The 18249-nt window shown below is 45.3% G+C and overlaps 1 protein-coding gene across 1 annotated transcript in view; it reads left to right on the top strand.

The window, feature by feature from the left end:
- The first annotated feature begins 12729 nt into the window (after window positions 1-12729).
- Window positions 12730-18249, top strand: part of MLXIPL (MLX interacting protein like) — a 130524-nt gene continuing 125004 nt past the window's right edge. The window contains exon 1 of the mRNA XM_044287059.1: window positions 12730-12986. Coding sequence (XP_044142994.1) covers window positions 12748-12986 — 239 coding nt within the window. The 5' untranslated portion in view covers window positions 12730-12747. The remainder of the gene's footprint in view (window positions 12987-18249) is intronic.

The following is an 18249-nucleotide window of genomic DNA, read 5'->3' as shown; positions in this document are numbered from 1 at the left end:
CGACATATCACGTGGTCTGTATCAGGAAACAGGTTTGTATCTCGCAGCAGGGTATCGCGGGAACTTGGTGCCGAAAATAGGATCCAAAGATTTTTTCTTATTTGGAGCGCTCCAATTATTCGTAAGATTCTTAATTAATTTTAGTAGATCATCCGTATGAAGGCCTCTCGTTAGTCCAGTGGGAGTTCTCAGCTGGTTACGCCAGACGCTTTTCGGGGACCTCTTACCCCTTCCTCAGTGGCAGCTGATCTCCCATTTTTGGACTGGCTACTTATAGGCCGCCCAGAATAGCCCAGAGGTGTAGGGCGGGTTTAGCAATCAAAGATTCAAAGATTTAGCTCTGTTGTTAGACATGCGGTTTTACTTGCGATTCTGTTGCGATTTTTTCGCTACTGATATGTTTTTTGTTATAATGTGTGTTATGATGCGATCTCTCTATCTAATAAAAAATAAATATTGCAACACTATTGCTATGCATTAAAAACTTCAAAATGTTGATAAAATATTGCATATGACAACATAAAACCTAATTTTAAAATGCTATAATGGAACACAGATATTACAGTGGATATATATGTATACGACATCTTAATGAATTCTTAATATAGTAGATATATTATTTTTATACCATCATTGCTTGCTTAGGTTTGGTTTGATGATATAGGAGTGCATGTTTGTCCCCAAAGGAGAGTCTCAGTGATGGTAAACAGCCAAACATGAGACTCTCCGTCAGGTGACAAACACGCAACCCCAAAAATCACAAAAAGCCGAAATAAAAAATGAGTCTTGATTCGGCTCTGGACATTTTTTCTACGTGTTTGCCCCCATGCCAATGTTTGTCACTTTTTTGTAGCGCCATAAAAAACATGCCTTTCGGATCTTTATTAAAGCACCGCTTTGTTCTACCAATGTACTGCTTTCCGCAGGGACATTGGATCAGGTAAATTACGCTAGAGGTATTGCAGTTGAGGAAGCTTTTAATGGTCATGGAAAAGGTGTTTTGAGATGAGCTGATTTCGATGGTCTTTTTGGGGAATTTAGTTATTTTACAGTCTTGACATTTTACAGTCCTATAAAACCCCTTCAAACTCATCCAATTATTGGGGGGCGGATTTTTAGATTTGTGCTTAATAGAAGGGGCAATTTTAAGTCCTAAATTCTGTGCTCTTGTGTAGGTGATTTGGGGTTTGATGGGTAGTGATGGACCAATTGTCTTATCCCGTGATAACAGGTGCCAATATTTGTTAATTATTAATTCAATTTGTTTATATTGTGTGGAAAAGGGAATTATAATCCTGAAATCTTCACCCTCTTTTTTAGTACTCTCCTCGTCATTTTTTGTGAGTTCTTTGGAGTTTTTTCTGAAAAAGGTTTCTCTAGATATTTCATTAACCTTTAGAAGTGCTTTTTCTAGCACCTGTGTGGGATATCTTTTTTCCACAAACCTATCTTTTAATTTTTGTGCTTCCTGTTGAAATTGTAAATCTTCAGTGCAATTCCTGTTTATGCGACGGAATTGTCCAAAAGGTATGTTCATTAGCCAATGTGGCAAATGACAGCTTGAATATAGTACATATCCATTTTTTGCTGTTGTTTTTTGGAAGGTTCGGCATATGTATCTATTTTCTTTTCTTGTGATATTTAGATCTATGAATTCTGTTTCTATTTTGTTAATACTGGCTGTAAAAGTTAGATTATAAATGTTATTATTCAATTCAGAAATGAATGCTTGCAAGGTAACTTCACTTCCCTTCTAGATCAGGATAACATCGTCAATGTATCTCCGCCAAAGCACCAGGTTGCCCCCTCCTTTTTTGGGATTGATGGTAAAATTTTCCCAGTATGCCAAAAATAAATTAGCATAACTGGGGGCAAACCTCTTTTCATCCTTTTAAAAGGCTGTTTAAAACAACCATCAAAAACAGATACATTTAATTGAACATCAAATGGCCCCCATAGTGCCTCAAGTATAATTAATGGCCCCATGGTTCCCCCCAATATGATTAATGCTCCCATTAGTGACCTACAGTATAATTAATAGCCCCATAGTGCCCCCTAATATGATTAATTCTCCCATTAGTGACCTCCAGTATGATTAATGATTCCCATTAGTAGCCCCCAGTATTATTAATGGATCCAATTACTGCCCCTTGCTGAGAAGTCACAGTTGGCTCCATTAAAGGGGTATTCCAAGTTGATATTTTTATGTGCTAATTACAGGGAGGTCATTTTAAAGAAAAACACCTTCCTGAGCTCCATCCAATCAAACGCCGCTGCTCTGTCCCCTACGCCGACCTGCACTTTTTTTTGGGCTGTAGCAGTGGCATCCCATGTACTGCTGCAGCCAGTCATCGGCCTCAGCAGTGAACGGAGTGAGGCCAGTGACTCCCTGGAGTAGTCATGTGTAGCACACGGGATGTCACCACTGCAACCAAAACAATGTCACTGCTGCTACCCAATGGAGGAAACCAATGGAGGGGCACTGTATAGGAGGGGGCTTTTGGAAAAGGTGAGCCTCCCTTCAGTTGGCCCATAAAAAATTAAACTTGGAGAATCCTTTTAAATTACAATGGGGCTTATTAGCATCCAGATGGTTTGGTCAGTCTACAGCAGAATTCTTTGCTTCCACTGCAGATATCTGGCATGACTTTTCTAAAAAAAAAAAAAATCACTGCGTATTTTGCCTGTGGCTTTCAGCCTTTGTATTGAGTTTTGGTGTTGCCATACAGTGCTGCCCATAATTATTCATACCCCTGGCAAATTTTAACTTAAAGGGACACTGACAGGGCCAATAAGCATATTGAGGTATATATATGGCAGTACAGGTCTTATAATGGGTATTACAATCATATAAGTATCCCCCCTGTCCACATTATACATACAGTAAACTGAATATTCATGAGCTGGGCGGCGCTTCAAAGCGGCAGTTGGGGGAGGCTGGCTGGGCGCAAGAGAGGTGAAACGCCGCCCCTTGGGCAGATTGAAGACCGTTGGAGCAGGTTATAAAACTTAAAGTTTACTGTATGTATAATGTGGACAGGGGGGATACTTATATGATTGTAATACCCATTATAAGACCTGTAGTGCCATATATATACCTCAATATGCTTATTGGCCCTGTCAGTGTCCCTTTAAAGTTACTTTTATTCAACCACCAAGTAATTTTTTGACGGGAAATGACATAGGTATCTCCCAAAAGATAATAAGACGATGTACAAGAGGCATTATTCTGGGGGGAAAAAAAATAAAATTTCTCAGCTTTTAGTTACATTTGAGCAAAAAATACAAGATGTTCCGCACTGTGGAAAATCTCATAGGACGTGGTCGGAAGCCAAAAGTGACACCTGTGCTGGCCAGGAGGATAGTTAGAGAGGTGAAAAAGAATCCAAGGATAACCACCAAGGCCACCCTGGTGAATCTGGGCTCTGCTGGTGGCAATGTCTCAAGGCAGACAATCCAACGGACACTGCACACTGCTGGATTCCACTTCTCTAGATAAGGCAAACAAAAGCTCGCTTGGCCTTTGCAAAAGCTCATCTGGACAAAGAAGAAGACATCTGGTCTTCTGTGTTATGGTCAGATGAAACAAAAATTGAATTGTTTGGTCACAATGATGGTTCCTTCATTTGGCGTAAAAAAGGAGAACCCTTCAACCCAAAGAACACCATCCCCACTGTCAAACATGGTGGTGGGAACCTTATGCTTTGGGGGTGTTTTTCAGCCAATGGACCAGGGAACCTAATCACAGTAAATGGCACCATGAAAAAAGAGCAATACATGAGGATTCTCAACAACATCAGGCAGTCTGCAGAGAAACTTGGCCTTGGGCACCAGTGGACATTTCAGCATGACAATGACCCAAAACACACAGCAAAAGTGGTGAAGAAATGGTTAGCAGACAACAACCTTAATGTTTTGGAGTGGCCCAGCCAGAGTCCAGACTTGAATCCAATTGAGAATCTGTGGAGGGAGCTAAAGATCAGGGTGATGGCAAGAAGACCCTCCAACCTGAAAGATTTGGAGCTCATTGCTAAAGATGAATGGGCAAAAATACCTGTCGGGACATGCAAAAAGCTGGTCTGCAATTATAGGAAGCGTTTGATTGCTGTAAAAGCCAATAAAGGCTTTTCTATTGATTATTGAGAAGGGTATAAATAATTTTGGACTGGACACTTTTTGCTCAAATGTAAATAAAAGCTGAGAAATGTTTTTTTCCTCAATAATGCCTCTTGTACATCGTCTTATTATCTTTTGGGAGACACCTATGTCATTTCCCGTCAAAAAATTACTTGCTGGTTGAATAAAAGTAGCTTTAAGTCAAAATTTGCCAGGGGTATGAATAATTATGGGCAGCACTGTAGGTGCTGGAGCTAGAAAAAGGCTCCAAGCCGAACTATTGCACCACGGCCAATGATCCTTGATCTCCCCACTGATATAGAAATATTTATTGAGTTGAGGTTGCCATTTACTAAAAGGAGTTCATTACGAATTACATGCCATAAAAATGCAAACTGCAGTTGCCTGATTTATTTGTGTGTCTGGCATTGACACATTACCTTTCAAATATAACCCCGACAAGTACTTTGACCTGCAGTCTGGTATAACATACTGAGCTCTACTAGCATATACTGCACTGACTTTACAGTACTTGTACAAGTCAAACTTCAATACCACAGACAACAAAGGGAATTTCATATAATATTTCAATATACCAAGCAAACACTAGGTGCTGCCTTTAGTTCTTCCCAAGTTACATAACTATACGGGCATTTCCATAGGCTTTCCTAGTGAACTTGTGCTATCAGGATCTCTTATTTAAGCTTCAGGCACACAACTGTATCTGTTTTATATTCCTTAAATAGCGGATCCGCAAAACACGGATCCTGGTCGTGTGCATGATACCATTTTCTTTTTTTACTTCACTGAAATGTTCTATCTAGAGATAAGTGAATTTTGAAAAATTCAATTTGCCAATTTTCGTGAATTTCCTGGCTGCAGAGAGCCGTTATAGAGATGTAGAACACTGTGCTCTGTAGTAACACACATAGGGAGTCTGCTGTGGTAGTGAAATAATACTGGGAGTCCATATGACATGCAGATGACAGGTGTCACTCTTAGAATCACTGCAAGCTTCACTTATTTGGGCCAAAACTGACCAAATAACTCAAGTGTGAACTCAGCCTTACAGGTCGATGTTAGTGTCAAGAAGAAGCACACACTTTTTTTACACCGTCTTCAGCTGATTCCACATAGATGTCTATATAACCTGTTCTATTAAATGCTTATACAAGTAGAGCCCCCCGACAGAGTGGAGAGGGTATCAGCAGTAAGTTTGTGTTGATGTCACTGATTATTTTGCCCTTCCTCTGATCCATCCGAACAATAACCCACAAAAAACGGATCCTGTCTGTTGAGCATCTGCCTTCACTTGGTCAGCATTTGGTCAGTAATCCATCAGTATTGCTAAGGCCACAAAAAAAAAGCAGGAGTGGATCCAAAACAGAGATGACCGAGTCAACCATTCAAGAACCGCTGGGTTGCTGGTCAAGACACGACCGCGAGATGACACTGGGAGCTCAGGCCTCTCGCTGCGACCCCTGCTGCTACGCCCCCTTACTCTGCTGCGACCTGTGCCTGCGCCAGAAACATTTAGGCCTCTGCCACTCCCCTGTGCAGGGCCTGGCACTTCTCTGTCTGACATACTGTTAGATCAGATGAATAAATAAAAAGGAAATGAAAGGAAACCTATTTATCCACTCACTTTTCTATAAATACTTTTTAATACATTAATAATGATATTAAAATCAATTCTGAATGAACTATCAGTTCAGAGAAAAACCTAAAAAAAATCTTCCCGCCATATATGTAAATGCACCTTAGATGAGTCCTGTCTCCTCCATGCTTCAGAGAGGAGTCCAGCGTTCTCCGACTCTCGTAGTGCAGCCATGGCCACTAACAGATAAGACACAACCTCTACATTGCTCATCTCCATCCCCTCTCTTCCAAGTCTCGCAGCTGCACAGTATACATTATATGATCAGTGTCAGATGGAGAGTAGTGTTGATCACAAATATTCTAATCGCAAATTTTTATAGCGATTTTTTTTTTCATCAGTGAGTGAGGTGACTGGTTCTGCACATGCGCGGGATTTGGGACGTGAGTTCGGGAGGAGGGTAGGATCTTTAGATTCTGTCACTCTTATTTTTTTATATCAATAACATTTTTATTGAGTATTGATTATACACAGTTTTGATAGATATGCAGTTATAAACAATTAACGAATAGTTCCTTGCAAACATACATCACATTGACATGATACATTTACAATGCTTGTGTGCATATACAGAGACAGACAGTTTTGTCCCACAAACTTTCCTGGTTATAGGAGATAAAATGGTAGTGGATCAGCGTAGGAGCTAGACAGCCACAATAACCAAGAATTATGCGTTACCACCCTATGATTTAACGAGTAGGCAAACACAAACTCGCATCGCATATGAAAGTTCACCAATCTGACTACCTCTCTAATTGAAGGGCAGTTTGCTTCCTTCCATTGACGTGCGATCACCTTTTTTGAGGCATTAAGGATATGAGCTACAGTACCCCTAGCAGTGTGAGGTATTTCCACCAATCCAATATTTAAAATGGCCAATTCAGGGTTTAAGATCCCCTTCATCCCCGTCACCTCATCAAGGACATTAGATACCGAATTCCAGAAATGTGTAAGTGAAGGACAAAGCCACCACATATGGTATGGGGTGCCCACTTGACCACATCCCCTCCAACATAGGGGTGAATATCCCAGGGTGATGTGAGGTAATCTATTTGGTGTTAGATACCACCGCAGTTGGATCTTTCTATTCTGCGCTGCGTGGTTAATGCATCTCGAGCTTTTCATGGACCAGTGCATAGCATCTGTCCAATTATTTTCCCATCTCGGCTTCCCACTTAGTCATGAAAGGTTTTTTGCAACCTTTATCCGCTGACATAAGAAGAGAGTACCAGACTGAAAGACTAGAGCGGGGAGTAGTGCCTTCTTTGAGTAGGCCGCAGAGCAGGTCATTGTCTTCTCCTACTGCCCGAGATGGGAGAGAGGAAAGAAAATGGCGGATCTGCAAATGCTGGTAAAACAGAGATGATTCTGTCACTCTTAGAACGGGAGGTGGGGTTAGGAATGGGAAGTGATGAGGTAAGCATTTAATTTATATAACTTAAAAAAAGCGAAAGTGGACTGTAAAAGAAGTACTTAGAGGTGTTTAAAATAAAATAAAAAATAGGATGATTAATTACGGTGGGGGAGAACTATCTCAGGATGCCGATGATTCTTATGGTTAAAAACCGATGACAGGTTCCCTTTAACCGCTACAGGACCGCCGTACGCAGGATTGCGTCCTGCCAGCGGCCCTGCTCTTCTGGGTGGACGCATATACGCGTCCTCCCGCGAGAGCCGAGATTTCCTGTGAACGCGCACACAGGCGCGCGCGCTCACAGAAACGGAAGGTAAGCGAGTGGATCTCCAGCCTGCCAGCGGCGATCGCTCGCTGGCAGGCTGGAGATGTGATTTTTTTAACCCCTAACAGGTATATTAGACGCTGTTTTGATAACAGCGTCTAATATACCTGCTACCTGGTCCTCTGGTGGTCCCTTTTGTTTAGATCGACCACCAGAGGACACAGGTAGCTCTGTAAAGTAGCACCAAACACCACTACACTACACCCCCCCCCCCCCCATCACTTATTAACCCTTTATGAACCACTGATCACCCCTGATGTAATGACCGGTGTCACGCACAGGGAGGAAAACAGGGAAAGCCCTGCCTAAGGGAGAGGGAAAGGTGGTGACCCCTAACTCACCTTGCGGCTGGCACCTGACTGCCCTGACGTCCCTAGACGGGTTCCTCACCCGTGCGGCGATCACGTGCCTAAACCCTGGCTTTCCCTGAAATGAGCCCTAGATAGTGAACGGGCCGGTGGGATCGCTAGTCCTCACCACTGCACTACGAGGGAAACACCAGGGAGAGGACAGACAAACACAGACAAACACAAACACCCAGGTGGACGACAACAACTGTCCACAAAGGTCCAACAGGGATCCGGAGGGTAGCGTTCTGAATCAACAGTCAGAGAACGCAGCAACACAGCTCCAGTGGGTCAGGATAGATGTCCAGGCAGGAAGCTCTATCTCTGGCAACCAGAGAAGTGTGAGAGAGGAATATAAGGAGGTTTGGGAGTGCTGGACAAGGAACAGCTGAGGAGAAGGAGCTACGGATCCCTGAGTGAGCCAAAAGGGTTTGCAAAGCAAACCCAGAAAGCTACCATAAGGAAAACAGCCCTATCTTACTACATAGAGCGTGCAGCCAACCGCTGCGACTTCCTGACCCCGGGTATAACGGAGTCAGGCGTGGTTCTCGATACCCTCGTGACACCTGATCACCCCATACAGACTCCCTGATCACCCCTCTGTCATTGATCACCCCCCTGTCATTGATCACCCCCCTGTAAGGCTCCATTCAGACGTCGGTATGATTTTTACGGATCCACGGATACATGGATCGGATCCGCAAAATGCATACGGACGTCTGAATGGAGCCTTACAGGGGGGTGATCAATGACAAGGGGGTGATCACCCATATAGACTTCCTGATCACTTCCCTGTCATTGATCACCCCCCTGTCATTGATCACCCCCCTGTAAGGCTCCATTCAGACGTCCGTATGATTTTTACGGATCCACGGATACATGGATCGGATCCGCAAAACGCATACGGACGTCTGAATGGAGCCTTACAGGGGGGTGATCAATGACAAGGGGGTGATCACCCATATAGACTTCCTGATCACTTTCCTGTCATTGATCACCCCACTGTCATTGATCACCCCCCTGTAAGGCTCCATTCAGACGTCCGTATGATTTTTACGGATCCACGGATACATGGATCGGATCCGCAAAACACATACGGACGTCTGAATGGAGCCTTACAGGGGGGTGATCAATGACAGGGGGGTGATCACGCATATAGACTTCCTGATCACTTCCCTGTCATTGATCACCCCCCTGTAAGGCTCCATTCAGACGTCCGTATGATTTTTACGGATCCACGGATACATGGATCGGATCCGCAAAACGCATACGGACGTCTGAATGGAGCCTTACAGGGGGGTGATCAATGACAAGGGGGTGATCACGCATATAGACTTCCTGATCACTTCCCTGTCATTGATCAGCCCCCTGTCATTGATCACCCCCCTGTAAGGCTCCATTCAGACGTCTGTATGATTTTTACGGATCCATGGATACATGGATCGGATCCGCAAAACACATACGGATGTCTGAATGGAGCCTTACAGGGGGGTGATTAATGACAGGGGGGTGATCACCTCATATACACTCCCTGATCACCCCCTGTCATTGATCAACCCCCTGTCATTGATCACCCCCCTGTAAGGCTCCATTCAAACGTCTGTATGATTTTTACGGATCCATGGATACATGGATCGGATCCGCAAAACACATACGGACGTCTGAATGGAGCCTTACAGGGGGGTGATCAATGACAGGGGGGTGATCACCTCATATACACTCCCTGATCACCCCCTGTCATTGATCACCCCCCTGTAAGGCTCCATTCAGATGTCCGTATGTGTTTTGCGGATCCGATCCATGCATCCATGGATCCGTAAAAATCATACGGACGTCTGAATGGAGCCTTACAGGGGGGTGATCAATGACAGGGGGGTGATCAATGACAGGGGGTGATCAGGGAGTGTATATGAGGTGATCACCCCCCTGTAAGGTTCCATTCAGACTTCCGTATGTGTTTTGCGGATCCGATCCATGGATCCGTAAAAATCATACGGACGTCTGAATGGAGCCTTACAGGGGGGTGATCAATGACAGGGGGGTGATCAATGACAAGGGGGTGATCAGGGAGTGTATATGAGGTGATCACCCCCCTGTCATTGATCACCCCCCTGTAAGGCTCCATTCAGACGTCCGTATGTGTTTTGCGGATCCGATCCATGTATCCATGGATCCGTAAAAATCATACGGACGTCTGAATGGAGCCTTACAGGGGGGTGATCAATGACAGGGGGGTTATCAATGACAGGGGGTGATCAGGGAGTGTATATGAGGTGATCACCCCCCTGTCATTGATCACCCCCCTGTAAGGCTCCATTCAGACGTCCGTATGTGTTTTGCGGATCCGATCCATGTATCCGTGGATCCGTAAAAATCATACGGACGTCTGAATGGAGCCTTACAGGAGGGTGATCAATGACAGGGGGGTGATCAGGGAGTCTATATGGGTGATCACCCCCCTGTCATTGATCACCCCCCTGTAAGGCTCCATTCAGACATTTTTTTGGCCTAAGTTAGCGGAAATATTATTTTTTTTGTTTTTTCTTACAAAGTCTCATATTCCACTAACTTGTGTCAAAAAATAAAATCTCACATGAACTCACCATACCCCTCACGGAATCCAAATGCGTAACATTTTTTAGACATTTATATTCCAGACTTCTTCTCGCGCTTTAGGGCCCCTAAAAAGCCAAGGCAGTATAAATACCCCACATTGACCACTTCACAATTAGATCTCCAGGCTATGCCTGCCTCGGCACAATGCTCATTGATATAACTGATGGCCACATGCTGCTTCTATGCTGTTCTTGTCTCCCACAGCACACAGGTATAAATTCCCCCAGATCTGCAAGTTATCATCACATCAATGCTACTTGGTAGTGATCCCAACAGTAATATTATATTCTGTAAGTACCATAGCGCGGGCAGTGTGCGGGAGAGCTTTATCTTGGAACACAACATCTCCGAACTGAGTCAAAAAGGCAGTAGGGCTGGTTCCACAATGTCCTGGACATACCAAAGGCTTGTCAACGTTCCCTCCACGAATACCAGAAGGGAACGTCCATGGTAGCTAATAGCGCCCCAGACCATGGCACCTGTTGTTGGCCCTGTGTGTCTTCACACTATATGTGATGACAGTAGCTGTGAACTCCTCCTGTGAACTCTGATGTGGCCATTTATGGCAAATAAGTGTTCAGTGATGAAAGTAGGTTCTGCCTTGGAACTAATGATGGCCGCATCTGAGTTCATAAGGCTGGAGAGCGCTCACTGCCATCATGTATAGTATGGAGATACAGATGACCAACACCAGGTGTCATGGTCTGGGGAGCCATTAGCTACTATAGCCGTTCCCTTCTGGTATTTGTGGAGAGAACATTGACCAGTCTTCAGTGTGTCCAGGACATCATGGAACCAGTCCTACTGCCTTTTTGGTCTCCACTAAGATATCACATTCGCCCACACACTGCCCATGCTACACAATGTGTTCTTCAGGATATCCAGCAGCTCCCCTGGACAGCTCTATCACCAGATCTCTTCCCCATCGAGAATGTTTGGGACTGGATGGGAACAATGGATCTCCGATGCACAGCAGCCAACAACCATCTTGGCTGAACTACACGTCTCAGGTGAAAGAGCATGGATGATTTACCACAGGAGGATATCCAACATCTATATGACCAGGCATGGGATTAAGCCAGTTCCCTCCAGATCTGGTTGTAAAAATTACAACAGGATCGGAAAACCGTGTTACCGGCTGAGTCCCGATCCGCTGCTCTGGCGGTGGCAGGGCAGCTGGAGATGTTCGCTTCCATTGCTTCGCGCACCGCTGATAGTTTAGCTCCTTAGTTGGGTGGTATGTGTGTGTAGTGTATATATGGTGTATTTATGTATGTGTACCATGTATATGGTGTATTTATGTGTATGTGTGTTGCATATATATGGTGTACGTATATGTAAACAAGTGTCGTGACGCTGCGTTTCCGCCATTGAGTAGGGAACCTGTTGTTTAAAATTTGTATCCTACCCCTGTGTATGACCATTACCATGCCAGAGCGGCAGCCTGTATCGCAGCAAGGGGAGATGGCAGCCACACGCAGTGTGGATTACCTATGTGTTTTCCATGTGGATTGTCGCGCAGAAGAAGCGCAGCGTAATACGGCACCAGACAAATCTCATGTACACTTTGCTTTTTTCTTTAGTGCAGAAATTGACCTGCTGTGTGGATCTTGAAATCTGCTGCATGTAGATTGTTTGTGCAATTTTTTTGTGTGGATTTCACCCTTTGCAATGCAGTAACACATAACAGGCATATGCGCTCACATTTTGGGATTCCCCATTCTAGAGATAGGTGCAGATCCCACTCTGCCTATCTGGCCATGCAGTCTATGTGTCCCTAATTTACCAACTGCAATGCCACTAATTATGTTGGTTGTGGGATCACTGACCACTCACCAGGAGCAGCCCATACTTTGTCAGGCACAGCTGCATTGTTTTCCAGGTGTTCTTTCATTCTCTGCTCTACCTGTCCTTGAAGAACCTCCTATCTGTCACATCAGCCCTGACTGAAGGGTTATATAAAGCAGACATAGGATTTCCAGTGGAGCAGGCTGTAGGTGTTCTGCTCTGTACATGTTCCCGGGCTCCCTCCCTAGCTGCAGGCTGCAACTACCTGATCCCAGTGACAGGCGAACACAACACTCACCTGACACCTATGACACATGGGCGTTCCCCTCAGAGTAAAGAGGCGTGGCTATACTGCTCTTTAGGCGATTGGCGGATTTTGTAAAGGGAGAGTCGCATTCTTCTTCTCATTGGCGGCTGATAAGCGAGGGGCGTGTCTTCACCGTCCTGCTGCACTCGCTGACACTTCCTCAGGGTAGCTGGCACCATGGCAGGCTGCAGCTCTGGGCAGCTCCGGGGGCCCGCTGGGGACAGCGACTCGGACTCGGACAGTGAGGGGCTGCGGCCCCGGCTGCAGGTCATTCACAGCGGGCACTTTATGGTCTCCTCACCGCACAATGATGACAGACATCGGAGCAAGGAGCCGGACAGGTCGGGGACGGTCCCTGCTGGCAGCATTGATCCCACGCTTACCCGGTTATTCGAGTGCATGAGCCTGGCGTACAGGTGAGACACGGGACGGGCAGAGTTTGGCATGACTTCTTTAAAGAACCAGTGATTGGAGTAATGAGGAGTATTCATGTTGCTGAGGACTAATGAAGAAAGGGTTAATGACACACACACACACACACACACACATATATACATACATACACACACATATATACATACATATATACACACACACACACACATATATATACATACACACACATATATATACATACACACACATGTACATACATAAACACACACATATACATACATACATACACACACACACACACATATATACATACACACACACACATATATACATACATACACACACATATATACATACATATATACACACACACACACACATATATATATACATACACACACATATATACATACATACACACACATGTACATACATAAACACACACATATACATACATACATACACACACACACACACACACACACACACACACATATATAGACATACACACACACATATATACATACACAAACATATACATACATAGACACACACACACATATATACACACACACAGTGGCGTAGCTAGAAATGACTGGGCCCCACAGCAAATTTTTGAATGGGGCCCCAATCCCCCAGTAATTTTTTAGCGACCCCTTCCTTTCATGCCGCCCCCATTCCTGTGGCTAGTAACGATCGCTCTCTCAGACCAGGCCGGCAGCTGCTCCATCTGTTTTCTACACTGTCTATACTGTCACTCTATATAATTTAATTGTGTAATGTTGAGGGGGCCCTGACAAAATCTTTTAGTCCTCCTCCTGCTTCCACTATAGTTACACCCCTGTGTGTATGTCCACGTCCGTTGTTTCTTTCCAGGGTCCATTCACACGTCTGACATTGTGCTGTCCGTTTTTTTTCAGGACCCATTGAAAATGAATGGGTCCAGATCTGGTCCAGATCTGTTCAGCAAAAAACGGAACAGATCAGGAAACAAACAACGGACGTGTGAATGGACCCTAAAGCTGAGTGTGTGTGTATGTCCGCTAAAGGAATCCTCACCTTCACATTTACAATCACGTGATTTGGCACACAGGTACATCAGGTGTCCGGGAAGGTTTTAGACCAGGTCTCAGCTCTCTATGACGTACCGTTCCAGAGATATTCCCAAAAAAATGCATTAGGCCTCTTTCACACTTGCGTTGTTCGGATCCGGCGTGTACTCCATTTGCCGGAATTACACGCCGGATCCGTAAAAACGCAAGTGAACTGAAAGCATTTGAAGACGGATCCGTCTTCAAAATGCATTCAGTGTTACTATGGCAGCCAGGACGCTATAAAAAGTCCTGGTTGCCATACTAGTAGTGGGGAGCGGGGAGCAGTATACTTACCGTCCGTGCGGCTCCCGGGACGCTCCAGAATGACGTCTGAGCGCCCCATGCGCATGGATGACGTGCCAAGCGATCACGTCATCCATGCGCATGGGGCGCCCTGACGTCACTCTGAAGCGCCCCGGGAGCCGCACGGACGGTAAGTATGCTGCTCCCCCGCTCCCCACTACACTTTACCATGGCTGCCAGGACTTTAGCGTCCCGGCAGCCATGGTAACCATTCAGAAAAAGCTAAACGTTGGATCCGGCAATGCGCTGAAACGACGTTTAGCTTAAGGCGGGATCCTGATTAATGCCTTTCAATGGGCATTAATTCCGGATCCGGCCTTGCGGCAAGTGTTCAGGATTTTTGGCCGGAGCAAAAAGCGCAGCATGCTGCGGTATTTTCTCCGGCCAAAAAACTTTCCGGTCCTGAACTGAAGACATCCTGATGCATCCTGAACGGATTTCACTCCATTCAGAATGCATTAGGATAATCCTGATCAGGATTCCTCCGGCATAGAGCCCCGACGACGGAACTCTATGCCAGAACAGAAGAACGCAAGTGTGAAAGAGCCCTTAGCCAATAGAAGCTTGGTCACATGACCCTTATCAGCCAATAGAAGCTTGCAGGCTGTTAGGCTACTTTCACACTCGTGTTTGGTGCGGATCTGTCATGGATCTGCACAGACGGATCCACACCGATAATACAACCGCATGCAGACGTTCAAAACGGATCCGTTTGTATTATCTTTAACATTGCCAAAACGGATCCGTCTTGAACACCATTGAAAGTCAATGGGGGATGGATTAGTTTGCTATTGTGCCAGATTGTGTCAGTGAAAGCAGGTCCGTCCCCATTGACTTACATTGTGTGCCAGGATCCGTTTGCCTCCGCATCGTCAGGCGGACACCAAAATGCTGCAAACAGGAAGCAAACTGATGCATTCTGAGCAGATCCTTTTCCATTCAGAATGCATTAGGACAAAACTGATCTGTTTTGCCAAAACGCCAAAAACGCCAGTGTGAAAGTAGCCTTAGCCGCCACATACACAGTTTTACACCATGTTTCCATAACAACCCAGCCATTTTTCTTCACTGCTGTAGGAAAGCTTTAAAGGAAATCTGTCACCTGGATAATCGCTATTGAAGTAAAGCCATGGCCTAATAGCACTTAGTACTTATTTCAAGATGTGCCTTTGTTCCAGCAATAGATGTTTTTAGCCTCTGAAAATCCAGTTTATTTGGTATGCAAATGAGCAAGTAAGGTGCCCAGAGGGGCGTCACTCTTGCAGGAAGGAGCCCAGACACAACACCTGCCACAATGTTTCCACCCTCAAAAGACGAACTTAAAACCCCGCCCCCAGGCCCTGCTAAGCCACGCCCCCTCCCACTCCTCAGCCAACGGGGAGTAAAAAAATGAAGGTAAAAATCTACTTCTGTCAGCTGCATGGGTTGGGAGGGAGGGTGACTTTCTCCCTGCAGCTCACACTCAGACAGCACAGTGCTGCTGTCTTAGAGTGAGCTGTTCAAAAGGATACGCCCCTGATCTGGTTAGGCCACGCCCCCTCCCACTCTTCAGCCGACAGAGATTGAAAAAACTAAGTTAAAAATCAACTTCTGTCAGCTGCAGGGGTGGGAGGGACGGTGACTTTCTTCCTGCAGCTCACACTCAGACAGCACAGCGCTGCTGTCTGAGAGTGAGCTGTTCAAAAGGACATCCTTGTGTCCATCCAGGCCCTGCGCCAGATGGAGGACAGGGAGTCTGAAAGCCGGACTGTCCGTCCTAAAACTGGACCTCTGGCCACCCTAGGGGCAGGCTGCTGTGGAGGTCACAGTTAAGGGGATGGTCCGCTATGGAGGTCAGTATTAAGGGGCAGACTGCTGTAACGGCCACTGTTAAGTGGAGGTCACTGTCAAGGGGGTGGTGTGCTGTAAAACTCACTGTTAAAGTTAAGGGGAAGGCTGCTGTAAATGTCAAAATTAAGGCCCCTTTCACACGGGCGAGATTTCCATGCGGGTGCAATGCGTGAGGTGAACGCATTGCACCCACACTGAATCCGGACCCATTCATTTCTATGGGACTGTGCAGATGAGCGGTGATTTTCACGCATTACTTGTGAGTTGCGTGAAAATTGCAGCATGCTCTATTTTGTGCGTTTTTCGCACAACGCAGGCCCCATAGAAGTGAACGGGGCTGCGTGAAAATCGCAAGCATCCGCAAGCAAGTGCGGATGCGGTGCGATATTTACGCATGGTTGCTAGGAGATGATCGGGATGGGGAACCGATCATTATTATTTTGCCTTATAACATGGTTATAAGGGAAAATAATAGCATTCTTAATACAGAATGCTTAGTACAATAGGGTTGGAGGGGTTAAAAAAAAATAAAAAAAATTTAACTCACCTTAATCCACTTGTTCGCGCAGCCCGGCTTCTCTTCTGTCTTCATCTTTGCTGTGCACAGGAAAAGGACCTGTGGTGACGTCACTGCGCTCATCACATGGTCCTTCACATGATCCATCACCATGGTAAAAGATCATGTGATGGACCATGTGATGAGCGCAGTAACATCATCAAAGGTCCTATTCCTGTGCACAGCAAAGATGAAGACAGAAGAGAAGCCGGGCTGCGCGAACAACTGGATTAAGGTGAGTTAAAAAATGTTTTATATATTTTTTTAACCCTCCAGCCCTATTGTACTATGCATTCTGTATTCAGAATGCTATTATTTTCCCTTATAACCATATTATATAGGAAAATAATAAAATCTACACAACAACTAACCCAAACCCGAACTTCTGTGAAGAAGTCCGGGTACCAAACATGCCGATTTTTCTCACGTGCATGCAAAACGCATTACAAAGTTTTGCACTCGCACGGAAAAATCGTGCATTTTCCCGCGACGCACCCGCATCTTATCCGGCCCTAAAACATGACGCCCGTGTGAAAGAGGAGTGCTTCCGTAGTGCTTCCATGGGGTTCCGATCCGTGCTTCCGTTCCGCATCTCCGTGACTGCTGATCCATTTAAGTGAATGGGTCCGCATCCGTGATGCGGAGTGCACACGGGCCGGTGCCCGTATGTTGCAGACCCGCCGTATGCGGGCCGCAATACGGCCACAAGCCACTACCATGCAAAGATTATGGCCACGGCATATCGCAAGTTAGCCTGTTTAATGGAAGAGTTCCACCTTAAATTCCTCCTTATAATAAGAGAATATTTGAAAATCTAGAACTTTTTGATTTAGAAGAAGACATAACCCCTTAGGGCTGCCCATCTATTACATGTATCTGCCTCGCCAGTCTTTCTCCCCTCCTTGAAACTGATTAGAGAAGGGATCCCATATCCTCGTATGGGGTCAGGTTTGCCTCCGGTGACATCATTTGTGATGCTGGACGTCTTCTGGGAACGTTCTTTCAAAGACAGCTCTTGAGTCCGACAATCAGATGAAAATATTGAGCACAGCCGACTAATTTTCATATGATAATGGTCTGTCATGGGTTCGCGAAAACAAAGTCAAACATTTGTTTTAGTTGTATTCGTCCATTTTGATAAACTTTAGGGCTCATCCACACAACCGTATGTATTTTGCGGTCCGCAAAATACGGATCTGCAAAAAATACAGATTACGTCCGTGTGCATTCTGTATTTTGCGGAATAGAACAGTTGGCCCTTCATAGAACTGTACTATCCTTGTCCGTAATGCAGACAATAATAGGACATGTTCTATTTTTTTGCGGAACGGAAATACGGACATACGGAAATGGAATGCACATGGAGTAACTTCAGTTTTTTTTGCGGACCCATTGAAGTGAATGGTTCCACATACGGTTCGCAAAAAAAAGGAACGGACACGGAAATAAAGTACGTTCGTGTGCATAAGCCCTTAGACTGATGTGTATGGTCACCTTTAG

Source organism: Bufo gargarizans, chromosome 3 (genome assembly GCF_014858855.1).
Source record: "Bufo gargarizans isolate SCDJY-AF-19 chromosome 3, ASM1485885v1, whole genome shotgun sequence".
Lineage (NCBI taxonomy): Eukaryota > Metazoa > Chordata > Amphibia > Anura > Bufonidae > Bufo > Bufo gargarizans.
The sequence above is the reverse complement of the archived record's forward strand: the minus strand, read 5'-3'. Positions and strand labels throughout refer to the sequence as shown.